The sequence below is a fragment of the Lepidochelys kempii genome, chromosome 2 (assembly GCF_965140265.1).
Source record: "Lepidochelys kempii isolate rLepKem1 chromosome 2, rLepKem1.hap2, whole genome shotgun sequence".
NCBI classification, from domain to species: Eukaryota; Metazoa; Chordata; order Testudines; family Cheloniidae; genus Lepidochelys; species Lepidochelys kempii.
The window spans coordinates 100535903-100557305 of record NC_133257.1 but is presented as its reverse complement, the minus strand read 5'-3'; the positions used below and the strand labels follow the sequence as shown (position 1 = coordinate 100557305).

At 41.6% G+C, this 21403-nt stretch overlaps 1 protein-coding gene across 2 annotated transcripts in view; it reads right to left on the bottom strand.

The window, feature by feature from the left end:
- CNDP1 (carnosine dipeptidase 1) overlaps positions 1-16050 on the bottom strand; it is a 34177-nt gene extending 18127 nt beyond the window's left edge. Inside the window, exons 1-3 of one of the 2 annotated variants that reach the window (XM_073329440.1) lie at positions 16022-16050; positions 2255-2377; positions 685-828 (exon numbers count right to left, since the gene is read on the bottom strand). In XM_073329440.1, coding sequence (XP_073185541.1) covers positions 685-828; positions 2255-2356 — 246 coding nt within the window. In that variant the 5' untranslated portion in view covers positions 2357-2377; positions 16022-16050. Of the gene's footprint in view, positions 1-684; positions 829-2254; positions 2378-2969; positions 3064-16021 lie in introns of those variants that run through there. The other variant, XM_073329439.1, reaches the window with a different exon arrangement.
- Between the last annotated feature and the right edge of the window lie 5353 nt (positions 16051-21403).

Sequence of the window (21403 nt, the reverse complement as noted above, 5' to 3'; positions counted from 1 at the left end):
TCAGATTGGCAAACACCCTGAGGCGGATGTGTATGTGTGTGTCGAGGTTCACATTCCTCTGCTGCATGGGGCATGGGCCACTTGCAGGTTTAAACTAGTGTAAATGGTGGAGTTTCTGTAACTTGAAGTCTTTAAATCATGATTTGAGGAATTCAGTAACTCAGCCAGAGGTTAAGGGTCTATTACAGGAGTAGGTGGCTGATATTTTCTGGCCTGCAATGTGCAGAAAGTCAGACTAGATGATCCCTGATGGTCCCTTCTGGTCATAAAGACTATAGGTCTATGTAAATGATAAGGTACATATATATTTGGGAAGTTTTTTTTAATGTAGGGTGTAAAAATGTGTTGTCCTGTCCCTTTAAATGTTTGAGAACTCTCCTCTCCCCAGAGTAAAGCCTCACTTTCGGGTTGGTTTCAGTTTTGTTGCAAGAACAATAAAGGTTACCAAGGGAGCTAGAGATGAGCTTCTCTCTGTCTGTATCTCCTTCTCTGCTGGGTCCAAATATAAGAAACCACCTTACTTCCTGGGTTAATGTTTTGATCCTATGCTTAGAAGTGACTATCCATGTGACAATGGGTGTCTCACTCCTTCCTACCAATGAGAATTATTCATACGTTACTTTAGAACACACCGTTAAAGTACAGATCAGAGTATTTTGAAACATGGCAATGATAAATAGGTACCTTGTGGGATCCCAACTTCACTAACTCAACAGTGGCTCCCAAAGCTCGAAGCCTGTCTGCTGTTAATTCCACCATTCGTATTACTTCTTGTCTTAGCCGTGGTTGAATAGAATCACTCTCCACGGCTACCCATTCCTTAAGGGTCTGCAAAGGAAGCCAGGAATATAATTAAATGAACCACTGGGGTACTGAAAACCAGATCTGCACTGTTGTTTGCGTTTTGAATTCAAAACACATCAGATTTGAAGCTGTTTTAATTCCAGCTCTGTCTAGCCTAGCCATCTAAATTCCCTTCAACTGTGTAATTGTATTTTGCATGAATTGTCTAGAGTCTAGACAATCCTCATCTAGTTTCAGACATGCCCACTGTTCTATCTGGCAAAGAATTGTCAGGACACTGGATCACTTTTTCTCTTGTTAAAGTGTCAGGTCTGCTGCTAAAGTCAGAGTGATCAGAATCTGATTCCCTCATCCATCTTTACAGTGCTTCATTGAAACAACCCTCTTGATTCCATCAGCGGACCCCAACAGTTCTGATTACCTTTCTACCTGTCCCTCAGGAAGCACCATTTTCACACGTATAGTACACCTTGTGGGGGGGGGTATAGTTTCAGAGCAAACAAAATGCACCCCAATGGATTCCTCAAAGATAGGGTGCTCTAGAGAGATTTTGCAGGGCAGGGATGGTCTATCTTTCTGTCTTCTATCCATCTGAGGTAATTCTAAGCTAACTGTCATCATAGGATCTAAACTCCAGTCTTGGAGAATGTAGAGAGGGACCAGAGTATTATTAAGGCTGTCCATCTAAATTCCCTTCAACTGTGTAATTGTATTTTGCATGAATTGTCTAGAGTCTAGACAATCCTCATCTAGTTTCAGACATGCCCACTGTTACAATGAGTACTGCTATTGAGTAATTCCAGCAAAATGAAGCGTTCATAATTTGACATGAACTAATCATGTCTGAACCATTCCTCAGTTCTTCCTTTTCCCCCAATGCAAATTGATCCCAGTTTTTTTTTAAAAAAAGCATCTCTTGAAAGGCTAAACCCTGGAGAAGAGGTCACAGGCCAAACGAACAAGCTGTGCACTCACAGAAATGCACAAAAACATCACAGCACTGAGGAAAAGAATCCTGAGCCCTGCCCCCAACCTAGAGCTGGCATGTCTGCATGGCAAAGTGAGTGAAGCAGCAGCATAAGTAGCCTGCTTCTCCCCTTCATTCAAGGTTTTGGCTCAGTATGGATTTGCATACTCTGCATGGATCTAGTGGTGATGGCCACAGTCCACCCACATTCCCGTGTTGCATGGTACATTGTGCGCAAAGCCACCACCGATCTCTGCTACATGGAACACAGGAAGAGTACAGTGTCCCCACCATAGACTTTTCCTTGCCTAGCCCTGCTGTGTAGTGAAATGTGGCATTTCCAGTACATCTGAGGCCTTGTGGAAGCCTGCTCAGTATTTTTCCCCTTAGAAGAAAAAAGATGTGGTCTCATAAACACACATTGTTGGTCTTTATTACTTCACTTCTGCATTGTAGCTATTTGACAATATGTGTAGCTCTTACCTGAATAAATTCATTTTGATGAAGATCAATATATTGGAAGATCTGATTCTCCAAGCCTGAGGAAGAGGGGGATGAGGACACTCCTGCCTCAAAGAGCAGCATGATAACAGAAAGAGCCAATATCTGCAAGTTCAAGACAAAATTTGCTATATGGAAGAGAAGACATCCACAAGCATTTGTCAGGTATATTTCACGGTTGGGCAGGCAGCCACAAATAACTGCTGAACAATGGACAGGTCAGTCTGCTTTAAAGTCCAACTGCACTAGGCAAAGACATTTCGCACATACAGCATGCAGAGTTTATTGGTCAATCTGTAGGGGGTGGGAAATGGGAAATGGGTTTTGCACTATCTGGACTAAAAGCAACTTCTGGGAATTATTTTGATACACAAACATTTTCTAAAGAAACATTTATTTCTTCATGAGAAACTGTGAAACAATCTCAAACTGTAGGTTCTGCCAAACATAACAAACCATCATGGGCGGGGAATGCAAACACAAATACCAGTGGCCCAAGTCGCTCAGCTTTCTATTCTGACATTTCCAAAAGGAAAAAGAAGAACTAATTCAATAATGTACATTCCACATGGTACGTGCAATTTGTTTAAAGGAATAACAATCCTGATGGCGAAGTATATGAGTCAATAAATGGCTTTTGTGGATGATTAGACTCGAGGGAAAAGCTGAAACATTAGATAATGCAGAAGTCACTTACTGCCTTGTGTAGTCCCACTGCCACGAACGTTAGACAAAACAAGATTTAACAAGCCACTTTAGTTAAAATATTGTTCTTGCTTCACAAGCGTTTGAAAATTCTTCTCCTGCTGTGTTCCTGGAGTTTCTGCTAATGGTTCTCTGAGCTGGGAGCTAGATACTTGACATTTGAAGGGTGGGGCTAAAAATGAAATAGTTTTGGAGGGAGTGATCTCTTCAGAAAAATGGATTCTGGGATTTAAAACAATGAGCTGCCTGTCCAAAAAGTTGTACTTGAAATTGAGTCCACAAAACAAGCTGCTGCATGCACAAACTGTAATGGTCATACTTTGATTCCGGCATGTGAAATGCAAAAATGCTTTCCTGAAATGTTAGCCTCTAGTTTTAATTGCAGTTTCAGTGATGTTTGTGAGAGAACAAGATATAAAAAGTGAACTGACAAACAAGAGGAAAAAAAGGAATGATAGTGAAAATAAGATCATGTGGTGACATAGGTATTGCACAGCTTGATGGTTCCTGAAGGTACCAGAGCTCTCTCTGTTATTAAATGTACCTACAATCACCTAAACCCACCTGACACAAAACCAACTTCTACCAGTTGGATAATTTCTTGTAGGCACCACAGCAGAGGTGGTTCTTGAGGAGGGATTTGAAAGAGAGGGAAGTATGGTAACAGCTGTGATAAGCTGACAAACTGGCAGCCAAGGCATTGGCATAGTGGAGGAGGCAGGGGGCTATGAGACAGAAAAGGAAAAGCAAAGAGGGGCAAAGTGGTGAAGGGCCTTGTAGGTGACCAAAAGCAGCTTAAAACTTGATGAATTCACAGGGTATCCAGTGAAAGCGTTAGGTGGGGGTGGTGCAGTCTGAACATCGGGCAGGAAAGACAGCCATCTCTACTATTTTATCATTAGAACAGGCAGGCAAAGTAACAAAAACTCACTTTTTTCTAATATTGTCAGACCCTAAGGCCTGCTCTCAGTTTTCATATGGGCAATATTTCTAGAGTTTAATTAATCTGCAGAGATTGGAGGCTTGAGCCTTAAAGTCAAACTATGGCCTGCAAGTCTCCCTGAGCTAGAAGCCATCCTGGGCAAACTACCCTCCTGGTTCCATCACATGGAAGGTCGGAGGGCTTGTTATTGAGCCCTCCCTGGAAATAGTTGCTACCATTTTTCATGTCTCTCAAACTCCAGTTTGACGTGTAAATGGAATGCTAGTCTGTTGGACGGTGGTGACAAATGGGCTGTAATGGTCCAGGTAGACAGCAACCTCCTCATCAACTATCTGAAATTCGTGGCTAGATTCTTTGTCCGCACAAGTTTAGTGAAGAGCAGATCTTAGACCAGTAGTTCTTAAACTTTTGCATTGGTGACCCCTTTCACACAGCAAACCTCTGAGTGTGACCCCCCTTATAATTAAAAACACTTTTTTTTTAATATTTAACACCATTATAAATGCTGGAGGCAAAGCGTGATTTGGGGGTGGAAGCTGACAGCTCGCGACCCCCCAAGTAATAGCTTCGTGACCCCCTGAGGGGTCATGACCCCCAATTCGAGAATCCCTTTCTTAGACAAAAAGTTAGAAGTCATGCATATGAGCAAGTTAATAGATTTATCATGGTGATCTAGAATGCTGCCCACTTCAGCTTGGGAATTCTGGGACCAAGCATGGGCCCAATCCAGTGACCCTTATTCATGGGTGAAGTCGACATGTTTACTGTACACAAGCAGAGACTTGTGAAGAAGTAGAATTTGCAGGATAAGGCCTTGTGTCACCAAATCTAATGTTTAAATAGAAGATATTCCTGACATATACAGTTCTGCAGCATATTAGCACTTGAAACATTGGCATTTGAGAGATCTGAGTGATACAAGCAGGTGGAGTCCAAAAAACAAGAGCATTCCAAAAATAGATTTAGGCAGAATAGCCCAATTAGAATGTACTTTGTTTAGAATTAGTGTGGGTCATATTGTATGTACCAGATATTTGAATGTTACTGGAAAGTAGAGTAATGGAAAGTGTGAGGTGGGTTAGGGGAAATCGTTTGCTCATTATTTAAAAGAGAGGCAAATATAAATGACAGCATAAGAAAAAAATGTTAGGTATTTTGAAGTGTCGAGATTAAATATGGGGATACTGTAGAAATACTAAAAGTGGTTAGAGAGGAAAAAAAGCTCAAGCAATGATCAGAATAATAATTTCCTTCCATTAGTGAGGGTTTTTTCTCCAGATAAAGAAAAGGCAAAAATTTCATCCAGCAGATGGAGCTAATAAACCATTCATAGTTTAAGCTAATAAACATTCCATGATTTATAGATTCCATTAATCAGTTATAGCAATAGAAGTGTGGGGTAAAACCAAATGGAAATAGTGAAGGGACTTTTGAAGCAAGCATGAAAAAAAGCCAGGAAATTCTGAGTGGGGAAAAAATATCTTAGAGGGGTTAATAAGAAATAGGTGATGCTTGTTGGTGCTTTTGTTTTTAATTGTTCAGAGTATCTTAAAGTTTAGGACAGAGCAGTGGCGGAGAGGATTTAACAATAGGAGGCTTACAATAGAGTCCAAAATCCCAGCTCTGAACCTCTCCCATAATGTTTCAGCGTGAAAACTGCTACAAACATTTGTGGCTTGGGACCCATTTTAGAGTGAGAGCCCTTAGCACTGAGACAAAAGGGCTTGTGAGACTGGAAATACCATGCAAAGTTGGGGGATACACGTTTCTTAAGAAGGGAGGAATTAAATCAGACCCAGAGAAAACCCAAGAAGAGGGATGGCTCCTTGTTGAAAGGCTCTGGCTGCACAAGGAAATGCTCATCATTAATTCAGAAGGTGCTAGAAAATGCCTTTAACTGTAGAAAAATATTAATGAGGCTTTCTGTGAGATCACAAAACCAATATGATCAGTGTAGCAAGAGGTCAAAAGTCAATGCTTGCCATTACATAAAGGAAAAACAAAAATGGAGCTTGTCTCATTTTTTATGATGTATAAAGGGAACCTGAAACTTTGCTTTTTAAAGATTCATTTTTCTGCTTTTTTATTTATTTATTTTTTAATGTTGGAAATTAAGTCTTGTCTGTGGTGGAAAGTCTATAATCACACGCGAACTAGTGAAATAACACCACAGAAGTGTGAAAACCAAGAGGAAAGGATTTGTAATGTGACCATATAAAACTCTAGTTTTGTTCAGACCTCTACCTTCTATGATGAATTAATAATTCAGAGAAAAGATACCTTTGTTAAAATTCAGCACCCTGGCCATTCCATTACCGTTTGAGAGCTCACAATGCACAACCTCCAACACACCCAGGAGGCTCCCCAGCAAAGCCAGGGAAGGGCAGTCTTGACAGTTCCAGTATTTCTAAGTTAAAGCAATTTTTGAACACCTGTTTGTATTGTGTATGTGTATGCCACCTTTTTCAGTCCTGTGTCACAGAACATTTATTTCAGTCCATTTTCAATAAAGTTTAGGTGAGCAATTTCTTGTTTATGGTTCTTGAGTGTGGTTTTTGAGCAGCTTCTCCGCCTCAGACATATTACTTTTGGGACGGGGATCATCTTTCTCATAGATTTAGAGATTCTAAGGCCAGAAGGGACCACTGTGATCATCCAGTCTGACCTCCTGTATAACACAGGCCATAGAACTTCCCCAAATAACCCCTAGATGAGGTCTTTTTAAAAAAACATCCAATCTCAATTTAAAAATGGTCAGCGATGTAGAATCCACCACAATCCCTTGGTAAGTTGTTCTATTGATTAATAAGGCTCCATGTTTGTCATGGAGGTCACAGAAGTCACGGAATCCGTGACTTCCTTGACTTCGCATGGACTACTGCTGGGGCAGTTTCACCCCCCACCCCAGCAGCAGGAGTTTGGGGGCTGGGGGCTCATGGCTGGGGATTGGGGTGCGGGGTGGTGCTTACCGGCGGGGGGGGGTGGATCCCCAGAAGGGCAACAGGAACTCCCCTCCCTCAGCTCCTAGCTCCATGTGCTGCCTCTGCCAGCAGGCACCGCCCCCCCCCCCCGCAGCTCCCATTGGCCAGCAGTTCCCAGCCAATGGGAGAACTGGGGCTTGGGGCGGAGTGGAGGCAGCCCATGGAGCTTAGGAGCTAGGTAAGGAGCTTGCCCCAGCCCCGCGAACCCTCCCCTGCAGCACCCACCGCACACACACACACACCCCCACCCCCCGCAGCTGCCCTGCTCCCAAGTTTTAGTCAGGGGTATATACTAAAAGTTATGGACAGGTCACGGACCATGAATTTTTCTTTACTGCCCATGACCTGTCCGTGACTATTACTAGAAATACCTGTGACAGAAACATCGCCTTATTGATTAATTACTCTCACCTTTAAAAATGTATGCCTTCTTTCCGGTCTGAATGTGTCTAATTTCAACTTCCAGCCCCTGGGTGGCGTTATACCTTTCTCTGTTAGACTGAAGAGCCCCTTGTTAAATATTTGTTCCCCAAAGATGTAAGTACATACAGATTGTAATCAAATAACCCCTTAGCCTTCTCTTTGTTAAGCTAAATAGACTGAGCTACTGGAGTATGTTACTTTAAGGCATGTTTTCTAATCCTTTAATTTTGTATTTATACAGTGCCTAGCTCACTGCGGTCCATAACCAGGGTTCCTAGGCACTTCTACAATACAAATAAATAATTTTTTACATAGCATCTTCCATCCAACAATATCCAGGTGCTTCTCTAGAGGTTGACTGATTAAGCCCCACAACACCCACAACTGGGAGGTATAGTGAGTGGTATGCTTTTACAGATGGGGAAAGAGAGATACAACAGTTGTGTTACTTGTATAAAGTCATTCTGAGAGTCTGTCAGAGTTGGGATTAGAACCAAGTTCTCCTGATATCTAATCCTGTGCGATTACGCAACACTACCTTCGTTAAATCTTCTGCCACTGGTTCTATACGAGTTTAAATTGAGCTCTCCTGCCATTGGCCAGCCGAGGTACTATTACTTTCATTTTCCATTTGTTTAATTTCAGTGTGTCCAGTTTAAATTTTCTACCACAATCCTTTTTCCAGTTTTCGCCCTCAATCTTATTACATTGGTCCCAGTTGTATGTCCCAGACTATACCAGCAAACCCTCCCAGTGTAGATGCAACTTATACTGGCAAAAAAGTTTTTTTACTGGTATAGCTTATGCTAATGCCCCTCGCAAAATAAGCTATAGTGGCAAAGACACTTATGTTGGTATAACTGCGTCTACACCAGGAGAGTTTGCCAGTATAAAAATGTTGTTAAAAAAAAAAATCACACTGCTAGCAAACATTATTATACCAGCAAAAGCTTCTAGTGCACTTCTGGCCAGAGCACTGGGTGATCTCTCTTCTAAGAACCATAAGGAATTTTCTCCTGAGTGTCCATCCAACACTCCAGAGTTCTAAGATGCTCACTCACTCTCTCTCTATTTAGTTCTTTAATTTCTACTAACCTTATGTCCTTTTTTCCACTTTAATAGCAAGTGCTAGTATTTAATTTGGCCACTTAGGTGTACATCTGCACTCATTATATTTCACATTGTAATAACAAATCAGCTAATTACCACAGTACTGAGAAATACCAGTTATTAAATAGAAACCATTATGATGCCATTGTTATTCATAGCAAAACTCAGCTTTAATTCAGACATGCTCTGGCATTCAGAAAACTAATCAGTTATTTCCATCCCTTTGCCTCCGCCCCACTTGGAACATTTACCTTTAACTATTTTAATCAAGTAACTCTGAGAGTGCTAAGTACTAGTTAGAGTGAGAAGTATTTCTAAATTTGTAATACAAAGATTAAAGATTTATACTGCTGAATAAAAAATATTTATTCTAATTAATTTGAAAATTTATCTTCTGTGTCTTTACACAGAGCTTAAGACCCTGGAGGAAAGTAGTCATCCATCAGTTTATTGCAGGAATATTGTTCTCTGTAGTTAGGACCAAATCCCGTGCTTTGTCTCTTCTTTGACAAGGCACTGACAAATGATTTGGAGGGGGGAAGGGTTGAAAATGGTCTTTTTTTGAAAGTGAAAATGTTTCACAATTTTTTTATTTTGTTTTCGATGAAATCTGAAGATGAAAATACTGTCAGGTTTTGGTGTTTGCCCAAAGAAATACAGCACTTTTAATATGAAGGATGCAACTACAGAAAATGCTTATTTTTATTTTGTTGTTTCTGATATGGCCATCACGACCTCTCTTTTTATGTCTGTGTAGGCCTGACTTGACATGAGTAATTGGTGAGGCCTTATTTCTTGGGAGACAGGATTAGGGAGGTAAATGGATCAGCAGGCTGGAAACAGAATGTCTGCACTAGCCAAGGTAAGGGGGAAACACCAAGGAACCATTTACAACGGACAAGATAACAATGGATAAAAAAAGCCTGGAATGTAAGATGAGATAAAGAGTAAGGGCTTGTCTACACTGAAACTTGACAGCGCTACAACTTTCTCGCTCAGGAGTGTGAAAAAACACCCCTCTGAGCGCTGCAAGTTTCAGTGCTGTAAAGTGCCAGTGTAAACGGTGCGCCAATGCTGGAAGCCACACTCTCAGCACTGGTAGCTATTCCCCTCGTGGAGGTGGTTTTTTTAGAGCGGTGGGAGAGCTCTCTCCCAGTGCTCTGCCACGACTACACAGCCACAGCTTTAACGTTGCTGGTCGAGACATGCCCTAAGGCTACGTCTTCACTGGCAAGTGAAAGACAAAACTTTTGTTGTTCAGAAGTGTTAAAACATCCCCCTGAAAGACAAAAGTTTTGCCAACGACAAGTGCAACAAGTGTGAACAATGCTTTGTTGGCAGGAGTGCTCTCCTGCCGACAACGCAAATGCCGGTCATGCGCGGTGACAGTTTTTTGTAGGGCTGTCAAGCGATTAAAAAAATTAATCACAATCAAAAAAATTAATCGCGCTGTTAAACAATAGAATATAGTTTATTTTAAATATTTTTGGATGTTTTCTACATTTTCAAATATATTAATTTCAATTACAACACAGAATACAAAGTGTACAGTGCTCACTTTACATTTATTTTTTATTACAAATATTTGCACTATAAAAACAAAAAATATATTTTTCAACTCACCTCATACAAGTACTATAGTGCAATCTTTTTATCATGAAAGGTGAACTTACAAATGTAGAATTATGTCCAAAAAAACTGTTTTCAAAAATAAAACAATGGAAAACTTTACAGCCTACAAGTCCACTCAGTACTACTTCTTAGCCAGCCAATCATTCAGACAAACAACGTTGGTTACAATTTGCAGGAGATAATGCTGCCTGCTTCTTGTTTACAATGTCACCTGAAAGTGAGAACAGGCATTCACATGGAACTGTTGTAGCTGGCATTGCAAGATCCATATGTCCCTTCATGCTTCAACCACCATTCCAAAGGACATGTTTCCATGCTAATGATGGGTTCTGCCTGATAACTATCCAAAGCAGTGTGGACGGGTGCATGTTCATTTTCATCATCTGAGTCAGATGCCACCAGAAGAAGGTTGATTTTCTTTTTTGGTGGTTTGGGTGTTGCTCTTTTAAGACTTCTAAAAGCATGCTCCACACCTCATCCCTCTCAGATTTTGGATGACACTTCAGATTCTTAAACCTTGGGTCGAGTGTTGTAGCTATTTTTAGAAATCTCACATTGGTACCTTCTTTGCGTTTTGTCAAATCTGATGTGAAAGTGTTCTTAAAACGAACATGTGGTGGATCATCATCCAAGACTGCTACACTATGAAATATATGCAGAATGTGGGTAAAACAGAGCAGGAGACATACAATTCTCCCCCCAAGGAGTTCAGTCACAAATTTAATTGACACATTATTTTTTTAAAGAGCATCATCAGCATGGAAGCATGTCCTCTGGAATGGTGGCCGAAGCATGAAGGGGCATACAAATGTTTAGCATATCTAGCATGTAAATACCTTGCAACGCCAGCTACAAAAGTGCCTTGAGAATGCCTGTTCTCACTTTCAGGTGACACTGTAAATAAGAAGCGGGCAGCAGTATCTGCCGTCAATGTAAACAAACTTGTTTGTCTTAGTAATTGGCAGAATAAGAAGTAGGAATGAGTGGACTTGTAGGCACTAAAACAGTGGTTCTCAAACTAGGGCAGCTGCTTGTTCAGGGCTGGGCCGGTTTGTTTACCTGCCGCATCTTCAGGTTTGGCTGTTCGCGGCTCCCACTGGCCGCGGTTCACTGCTCCAGGCCAATGGGGGCTGCAGGAAGTGGCGCAGGCCGAGGGATGTGCTGGCCACCCTTCCTGCAGCCCCCATTGGCATGGAGCGGCAAACTGTTGCTAGTGGGAGCCGCGATCGGCCGAATGTGCGGACGCAGCAGGTAAACAAAGTGGCCTGGCCCGCCAGGGGCTTTCCCTGAACAAATGGCGGCCCTGGTTTGAGAACCACTGCACTAAAGTTTTACACTGTTTTGTTTTTGAGCGTAGTTATGGAACCAAAAAAAAAAAATCTGCATTTGTAAGTTACACTTTCACGATAAAGAGATTGCACTACTGTACTTGTATGAAGTGAATTGAAAAATACTATTTCTTTTATCATTTTTACAGTGCATATATTTGTAATAAAAATAATATAAAGTGAGCACTGTACACTTTGTATTCTGTGTTATAATTGAAATCAATATTGATAATGTAGAAAAACATCCAAAAATATTTTAAAAATTTCAATTGGTATTCTATTGTTGTAAGTGCAATTAATCACGATTAATATTTTTTAATCGCGATTCATTGTTTTGAGTTAATCGCGTGAGTTAACTGAGATTAATTGACAGCCCCTAGTTTTTTGTTGGCAGGAGAGCCGCCAAACAGTGGCTACACTGTGTGCTTTTTAGCAGCCTGGCTGTAGCGGCGTAGCCGGGTCACTAAAAGCTGAGTAGTGTAGACATAGCCTGCTGTACAGGGATTGGTTCCTACAAACTGATAAAGCCAGCCTCAGAACATCTGATGCAATGTATAATAAATGCATTAAGGTAGAGCTTTGCTGTTTATCTTTAGACGTGTGGTATGCCCTGAATCTATGCCCTGTGCCAGTGGTTCTCAACCAGGGTTATGTGTACATCAACTCATCTAGGTATTTGCCTAGTTTTACAACTGACTACATAAAAAAGCACTAATGAAGTCAGTACAAACTAAAATTTCATAGAGACAATGACTTGTTCATACTGCTCTATATACGGAAATGTAAGCACAGTCTTTATATTCCAATTGATTTATTTAATAATTATATGGTAAAAAGGAGAAAGTAAGCAATTTTTCACTAATAGTGTGTTGTGACACTTTTGTATTTTTATGTCTGATTTTGTAAGCAAGTAGCTTTTAAGTGAGGTGTAACTTGGGGGTACACAAGACAAATCAGACTCCTGTAAGAGGTACAGTAGCCTGGAAAGGTTGAGAGCCCCTGCACTATGCTTAAGCCTGATCACATTGGCATACAATTAAAGTGTAGTTTAATTGTACGCCAATAAAGACATCTCAGTGACAAGTTTGGAGTTGAGCTGAGTTTTTGGAAACCAAGTGGATAAGGTCTCAGAAGCCAGCCCAACAGTCTGCCCAATACACTAGGGTAGCCAACTTTCTCATGGCATAAAACTAAACACCTTTGTCCCACCCTCTGCCCCACCCCTCCCCCAAGGCCCCGCCCCTGCCCTGCCCCTTCTCTGAGACCCTGCCCCCACTCACTCCATCCCTCCTTCCTACATCACTTGCTCTCCCCCACCCTCACTCACTTTCATTGGGCTGGGGCAGGGGGTTGGGGTGTGGGAGGGGATGAGGGCTCTGGCTGGGGGTTCAGGTTCTGGGGTGGGGCCAGAAATGAGAGGTTCAGGGTGCAGGAGAGGGCTCTGGGTTGGAACAGGGGGTTCAGGTTGGGAGGGGGTATAGGCTCTGGACTGGGAGTGTGGGCTCTGGGGTGGGGCCATAAATGAGGGGTTTGGGGTGCAGGAGGGGCCTCTGGGCTGGGGCCGAGCAGTTTGGAGTGTGGGAGGGGTTGTAGGCTCCGGGTCGGAATTTAGGTGCGGGAGGGGGTTCTGGCCTGGGGCCAGGGTTTGGATGTGGGTTCGGGCTCCAGCCAGGCAATGCTTACCTCAGGTGGCTCCCGGTTGGAGATGCAGCAGGGCTAAGGCAGGCTCCCTGCCTGCCCTGGCTCCGCGTGGCTCCCAGAAGCAGTCAGCATGTCTGCTTCCTAGGTGCAGGGGTGGCCAGGCGGCTCTGTGCGGTGTGCGCTACCCGCACCCGCAGTCGCTGCCCCTGCAGCTCCCATTGGCTGCGGTGCTGACCAGAGCCACCAGGGTCCCTTTTTGACTGGGTGTTCTGGTCAAAAACCAGATGCCTGCAATGCTATAATTCACAAATGAAGCCCAGGATTTAATTTTTATTCACAATTAGCTTTAAACGGGGTTGAAAAAAAGCAAAGAAACTAAAGTGTGGGAAAAAGAAGAGTAAAATGATTAATTCTGCAAGTGTCCAATTGGAGGGGATCTAATCACTTGTTAAACAGATTTTGGTGAAATTCTGCTTTTTTAAGCTAAGAATAAACGTACATGAAAAACCTGAAAAGAGAGAGATGAGAAAATACTCACAGAGCCCTCAGAAGTAACAAGATAACTAAATACTGTAAATCCAGAAAGGAATTAGATAGCAATCATGTTGTGCTGTTCATCAGGGCGGGGAAATTAGGAGAAGAAACTACATGGTACTTGCACTACACAAAACAGCAACGTCTACTTAGCATTTGTGTAGTAACCAGAAAGAGCTGTGTAAGGGGAGTTGGTTTAATAAACAGAAGTGAGCCTTCTGGTGACACTAAAGCAACTCATTGTTGCAACAAAAACCATCAGGCACTAGTTTCATAGGATTGTACAGACATACAATAGCAAAGGAAAAAACAAACACTATCATGTTAAAATCTTAATGCATTTGAATTGGTCTGACCTTAAAGAGCAGCTAACAGCCCCTGGGAAAGTTTAAAACAATTGTTTTTAGAAATAATGCACATGATATATTTTTAGCACTTCCCTTCCTTCACTCCTTATTAATAAGCACTTTTTCTGTGTTTCACTTTCCTCTTTTTATTCAACAGTCATTAATAAGAAAAGAGGATCTTTGCTTTTTAAGTGTTCTGTTTTGCAGCTTCAGCCTTGTCTACGCACAAGTTGTAATGCTTTAACTGTATCAGTACAACCCAGTCTCGTGGGTTACATCAGGATAAAGGCACCTTATATCACATAGCTATTATTGTCAGTAACAGGAATAAACTATAGAGATGCAGTCCTTGATCTACATGACAAAGTTTTATGAGCTAGGAGTGTGAAAAAAGCCATGCAGAGAAAATCACAGGTGTAGGCGCAATTATGCCAATAGAGGAGTGCTTCTGTCGGCTTAGCTAATGTTGTTTGGGGAGTTGGCGTAACTATTGCAGCAGAACTGCTTCTGCTTGCTTATGCTGTCTCTCAGCTTGAGGTCTCTGTCAGCATAGCTATATCGGCCAATGCTCTGTAGCGTCGACAAGCCCTCGTTACCTTTATGAGGATAACTGCATCCACACGAGGCACTGTAGTGATTTAATTATTCTGATAGAAAAGTCACACCCCTAACCAAGATAGGCCTTAGTTGTTGATTGAAGTGACTCTCTGGTTTATGCCATCGCAATCGGGTGCTGTGGATCTGGGTATGATGCTTTGAAGTCAACAAGCCAGTCGTCCATAGAATGAAATATTTTGAGGACCAAGCAGAGTCGGGGGTGGAGGTGAGGTTTGTTGATGGGAAGTAGATCCTATGAAAGAATTTCTTTATAACATGAAAAAGCTGGAGAATACCTGGGTTTGCATCCTGTTCACAGTAAACTGAACATTTGAAATGGGAAGAGTCTTCAGTTCCAGCAAGGGTTAGTCTGGCAAATAAATGGGTTTTTTCTTGAAGGTAAGATCTTCCTAATGGAACTACTATCAATGAAGGTAGTTTAAAAATAACAAAGACAAAAATTTAGTGTTGCGCTGTTGTCCAAAGAGCTACCTACCTAGTGCACAAAAGGGCAACCATTTGTTTGAATACAATTCTGACTGAAGCAATGGGACCCGTTGTGGCCACATGGCTGGTTCTAGTATTCACACATTTCTCGTTCAGCAAATTCTCCAGAAAAGGCTCAGCCATGCAAAGCAGCTTCCATTGTACTCCATAGGAGCAGAAGGCATTCAGCAAGTTGCAGGAAAATCTCAGCCTCTCACCAAATCTGGCAGTAATTTAAGTTGGGCAAAGAAACAGAGTTTCATCCTGCAGCCTTATAACTACAGTGGAAGTTCTCCAGGTGAAGTGCTGGCAGGATCTGACATTTGGTTAGTAGATAGAAAGCACTTCCACACACTGATAGCTACTGTTTGAAATGCTGTTTTTGCAATTCTTTGTAAAGCCGTTTCCAAGACAGATAATAGTGCTACGACTAGAGCAGGTGGGAAACCAAGAATTCTGTTTTGTGAAAAAAATGTGAGGTTGTGATATTTTTTTTTGGTTCCATAGAATGAAGTGAAAATCTTTCAAAAATTTTTTGAAAAAAAAAAAAAATCAAAAAGTGTGAGACATCCAGCCCAGAACAGCCAATAGCCCAGTGGTAAGGGCACTCACCTGACTGCTCTCTCAATCTCACCTGTTGGAGCTGTTCCACTTTGACCTAGTAAATATGTAATTACTTATACAGAAAGACTGATTCTATAGCCCAGTTATGGTGTGGGAGACCCAGATTCACGTCTCTGCTCTGCCTGATTCTCTCTCTGGCCCAATGAATATTTAATTTATACAAAACGGAACAGCTCCAACAGGAGAGATGGAGAGACATCCGCACAAGAAGAGCCAAAGTGCTTGCTGGTTAGAGCACTCCTCTGGGATGCAGAAGAGCCAGGTTAAAATTCTCCAAACAGCTCTACTACTGAAGGCTTGGGCCTACATTCTTAACTCATGCAAGTCTTCTATTCAGGAAAAGTCAGGATATTTATTAACACTATTTTCTATATTGCATATCAAAAGAAAACCTTTACCTATTTATGTTCTTCTTTTTGCCGCTTTCTTGATAGCAGGTGAGGAACTAGAGACACTAAACTACAAGCCATGCTTTTTATTTTGGACAAAGACAATTTATCTAGGTTGATTAAAAGATTTGTAACTAACTAACAAAGGTTACTGAGTGGCTAAAAATTAACTTTTAGTTCAGAGTTTTACAACAGCTTTTTAGTTAAACTGTCAATTAATAATGCAGTCTAAAAAAGCAAAGTCACATACACACCAATACATGTGAAATGTCTCCCACTGTTTCTTTCCGGAGAGTGGACTCTGACAGTGAGCTAAGCATCAGAATCTACTTGACCTTGGCTGATAAGTACCAGGTGTTCAGGACTACAATGTTGTTTTAGAGCATGTAGGGAAGTTTGTTTTTTTAAAATATTATTAAAGTCACACCAGAATGCATTTTTTGCCCAGGATTAAAAATGGTTAATTTAATTGCTTTATCTGAATAAATATTCCAGGCCTGATACTCCATTGTTCTGCACTGTGTGCAGGCACGTACACCAGTGAGTGTAAAATGATACCAGACTACAATGGTAGTTGTGGTGTCTTTTGCTCTTTACACAACACAAAGAAACCACATGGTCACAGCGGTGGCCCAAATAACCATATTTACTAAATATACTTGAAAATTCAAGGTCTATCTATCCACATACTGCTGTTCTGGCTGGTTTCTGGAGACTTAAAAACACTGAGTGCCAATAAAGGACTCAAGCTATTTAAAGGGCTACTACCCTGTTAGGGGGCTTATTCCTTCACCCACTTACTTCCCTGGTCCTTCTCGCATGAACAGAGAGCAACAATACCCGAAGTCCAAAGGTGCAAACAATTCGATGTTTATTGGGGTGAACTTCCAGCAAGCATGATTCCAGTTTCCTTCCTTAGTATCCTCCTTCCCAGCTCTGACACCACAAAGCCTTACACCTGTGTCCCTGTTCCCATTCCTGCCCTTAGCCAAACATGATTCCAACTTCCTTACTCCCATTCCCTGTTCCCATTTCCCCCTTTAGCAAAACATGATTCCAATTTTCTTACCCCCATTCCCTGTTCCCATCTCCCCCTTTAGCAAAACATGATTCCAATTTTCTTACCCCCATTCCCTGTTCCCATCTCACACACCCACATGCCCACCCCCACCCACACCCCAGTCACTTCCTCATTGACTACAGATTATATAGTAAAACTTGAGTTCTGCTTAGCTATACCTTAACCAATCATTTTCCTGAAATTTAACTAACCAATCCTAACATATTGTAACATGATTATGTAACCAATTATATCCCACCACCTCAATTAGTTTACACCCAGCAAAATTAATTATACAGCAGACAGGAACAATCACAGAACCAGACAGAGATTATACAGACAAACTACAGCAAAGTGGGAACTATAATGACAAAACAATACAGAAGTGAGGATTTCACATCCCAGCTATTGATAAGTGAGTTCTTGCCAGACAGGATGCTATCAAACTAAGTTTCCTTTTACATTTTCTAGGCACTTCCCTTTCTCTGGAGGTGATAGGAATACAATCCTGTCCTGATAGCGCCTAACAGCCCAATAGCACCTTATTTCAATGTGACTAGTTTGGAATGTGAGGATGTGACCGTTCGCTTCCCAGCTTATGGCTGCCTCTGCTGCTTAGCCAAAGGCCTTAGCCTAAGAACAGGGCCTCAGACTGTCACAGTAAGAGAAGGCCCTTACACCAGCAGACAGTGATCTTGATTCTTTCTTTTATACCTCTATCACTAGCCAAGTGATAAGAATACACCTAAATTCTTAGAGTACAGGCCTTTGCAGACAGGCCTGAATATCTATATCCTAACATACCCTATTTCTAGAACATTACTGTTATGTTCACAGCATATGCACAGAGAAATTAGATAACAATATAAATACTCTTGCTGGCAAGTTGCAATATAAAACTACTTTATTACTTAGCATTCAGAGTGATAACACACAAATACCAAAAAACAGAGAGAGAGAAAACAGGCTGCCCCCTAAAGCAGCGAGGCAAAACTCACCCCACCTTGATTTAAGATGGCTCTTTCCAGACTGACACTGATCGAACACTTTGCTACAAAGCCTCCTGGCTTATAACCAGGAACAGGAACCCGCACCACTGTTCAAGTGATAGCTTGCAATTCCAACACAGCCCTCAATACACCACAACTACAGCAGTATTTTACATCCACTTTGCCCTCATTTAAGTCTGGTGTAAGTGACTGCACAAGGTGCAAGGCAATGGAGAAACAGGCCCTCGGTCTCATTTTGTTGCTCTTTTTTTCCCCTTACCAAGGGACTTTCATATTGGTACAAGTTTGAAAGAGGAACTTGCTATTGTTTCAGATATTTGGGTTTAATATGAATTTCCCTCCTTATAGAGGACTGAGTGGCGCAAGGGTTATGAAATTGGAAATAGCATTTTGTATTTCTGAGCCCAACGCTGCAGTCCTTTCTCAGGCAAAACTACCATTGCCTAGGTCACCTGTCACATCTTCTAGATGCGGACAAGTTGGTAGTCACCAAGAGATAGCCCCATCTGATGGCTTTTAGGTGACTTATGTGAAATAAGATGGTCTTAGTTCAGTTCACAGAGAATGGCCATCCACATGACCAAATCCACTCCCCCCCCCACGGTAGTAATGACCCTGCCCCCCCAGTTTTAGCATAAAGGCCAAGATCCTTTGTAGTAGCCTTATAAAGACATCCCCCTCTCCTAAGCGTTCACATTGGGTTAAATTCACATAAAAACTATCTGGGATTTATACAGATGAAATGCAAAGGGAAGGAAGGTGAAATTTGTTTATTTATATTTAAATGTGCCTATCCTGACCCCTAGGCACAATTCTAAAACTACCTAATTCGGATCTCAACTGCCCTGATTTTAAATCAGTCAAACTCCACTATCTTCAACTGAGGTAATCCTGAAGTACAACGGTGTCAGTGAGATCAGAAGCAGGTCTATTAGATTATTGTAGCTCAACAGCTTGCTAATGAGTCATAGTATGCTACTGGAAAATGCAATATTGTGCTAAGAAAAAAGGGATTCTTTTATTGCTTAATATTTCACTGTAAATAAGTCCTCATCTAATAATTTATAACTTGGAACATAGTTTAGAGTTCATGATGTATCAGATTTATGATTTTGCAGTCATTATTCCATTTATTGGTCATCATAAACGTTACAAACATTGTCTCAAGGTCTGTTTAAATGCAAGCAACTTTATCTCCTTAAATAAAAGTCTCTCTGGTGGTAGCTTATTAACTACTGGAAAGGTTGGCTTATGAGGAAAGCCTAAGGAACTCAATATGAATAGTTTGGTTAAATGCTGACAGTGTTCTGGAGAACAGCTGACTTTAAGTGTTTAAACACTCAGAAGGGAGAAAAATTATTTACAGGGAGTAGAAGAGAGTGGAATTAGTAACAAAGGGATAAGATAAAGAAAAGGAAGCTGTCTTAATATCTTTGTTTTGAATTTGAGCTTTTCCAGGCAGAGATTGTCTCCAATTATGTGTTTGTACAGTGCCTACTACATTAGGGCCTTAATCTCAGTTGAGGTCACTAGATGCTAATGTAGTAAAAAGACATAAAAAAGAAAAAAAAAATCTTACTATAGTTAGACTATGGAGGGTGTTGGGGGAAGCCCCATTTCTTGAGCGAATTAACATTTGACTGAGTAAAAGACTGGAAAATACACTGCAGGGAGCAATCCCTCACTGGCAAGGAAACAGTCTGGATAATGGAATAATGATTTTCATCTCTACCTATCATTTTGTGATGAGTTACCCTTCACCTCATAACAACCACTTGTCAATACCTTGTACTATATTTCAGCTGAGAGGGCAATGTGTTTACACAGTACCTATATAGCCACAAGTGATCCCAAGTTACCAGCCATGCTGGTCTTTATTCCACTAAATCTAAATGCCGCTTTTAGAAAAAAGTAGTTTAAAAAATTCTCTCTCAGAGCCGCAAATGCTGATTGGAAGGCCCCTTCCCAAAATTGCCAGTCACCTCTCACCTGCTAGGGGCACGGCCCTATTCCCTTGCTGAGAGAGTTGCAGCAGCTGACTGGATCCTTATTGCTCTGCATTCCAGAGAGAATTTCTCCTCCAGTCCCCTCTGGAGTTCCCTCAGAACTAGCCCCGTTACCTGTGCTGGATTCTAGGAAAAATATTTTGTTCAGTGAGCTAACATTATTATGCTGCAAAAACTTGACAGACAATACAATTATATCTACACCGGTAGGGAAAAGCCCTTTGTGGGTCTGAGTTGACAGGTGTTATATAAGTGCTGATTAATTAATTAATATTAGTGTATCATTATGGGGCAAAGGCCAAGTCAGAAAAGGCTTGGTCACACAGTCAAAAGAAAAAAGAAAAGGAGGACTTGTGGCACCTTAGAGACTAACCAATTTATTTGAGCATGAGCTTTCATGAGCTACAGCTCACTTCATCGGATGCATACCGTGGAAACTGCAGCAGACAAGTACTCCTTTTCTTTTTGCGAATACAGACTAACACGGCTGTTACTCTGAAACCTGTCAAAAGAAAGTCACTCAAAATGATAATCTATAGCTGCCAAGCTCTTCAATGGGAACTGGGGGTAGGAGGGAGCGCTCAGAACCTTTTAGGATCAGGCCCACAAACACCTACAAGGCTCCACATCAGCTGTCACAAGGAGTACACCCTTATTACCAAACCTCTGCTTCCTACCTCGTGGCTTACCTTGAAAGTCCTCCATACACAGAACTCCCCCTGAAGCCAATAGGACTGCCACGCACAGAACTTAAACGATCAGGCCCCAGAGAACAGAAAAGACACTTATTTTTCTAATGTCCTTCTCCTCTGGGCTCTGCTGTGTCCCGGGATAGAAAAACAAAAGAAGGGCATCCTAACAGCAAGCTTGGAAATTCATTGTTTTTAAATTCGAAAAGTATTTTCAGATATTAATCTCATGTAAGTGATGGTGAGAAGTTGTTCTAATCTTAAGACCCTCCAGACTGCTTTGCTGAGCAAAGCAACATCCATGTTAGACTCAGGGTGATTAATGCTGTACGTGCAATTGAAATGAACCCTCATTCAGCAGCAAGTGAATGGCTATGATCTGGGATTATGTTTATTAGCTCCGTATGCGACAGGTAGCAGTTTTAATGCTTATGCAGCACTCCTCCACTGTCTGGGAGAGTACAGATGAGGCAGTGGAAGTGTGTTTTATTCCCCCACCACCACCTTTTTCTCCTTCAGACCCATGGTTAACTGGCTGAGAAGTTGATACAACTTGCTGCTGCCTTGACCAACTGCTGCATAATGCCCTCTCTCTGCTGGAAACCTCCCTTTAGAGGGGAGGTTCC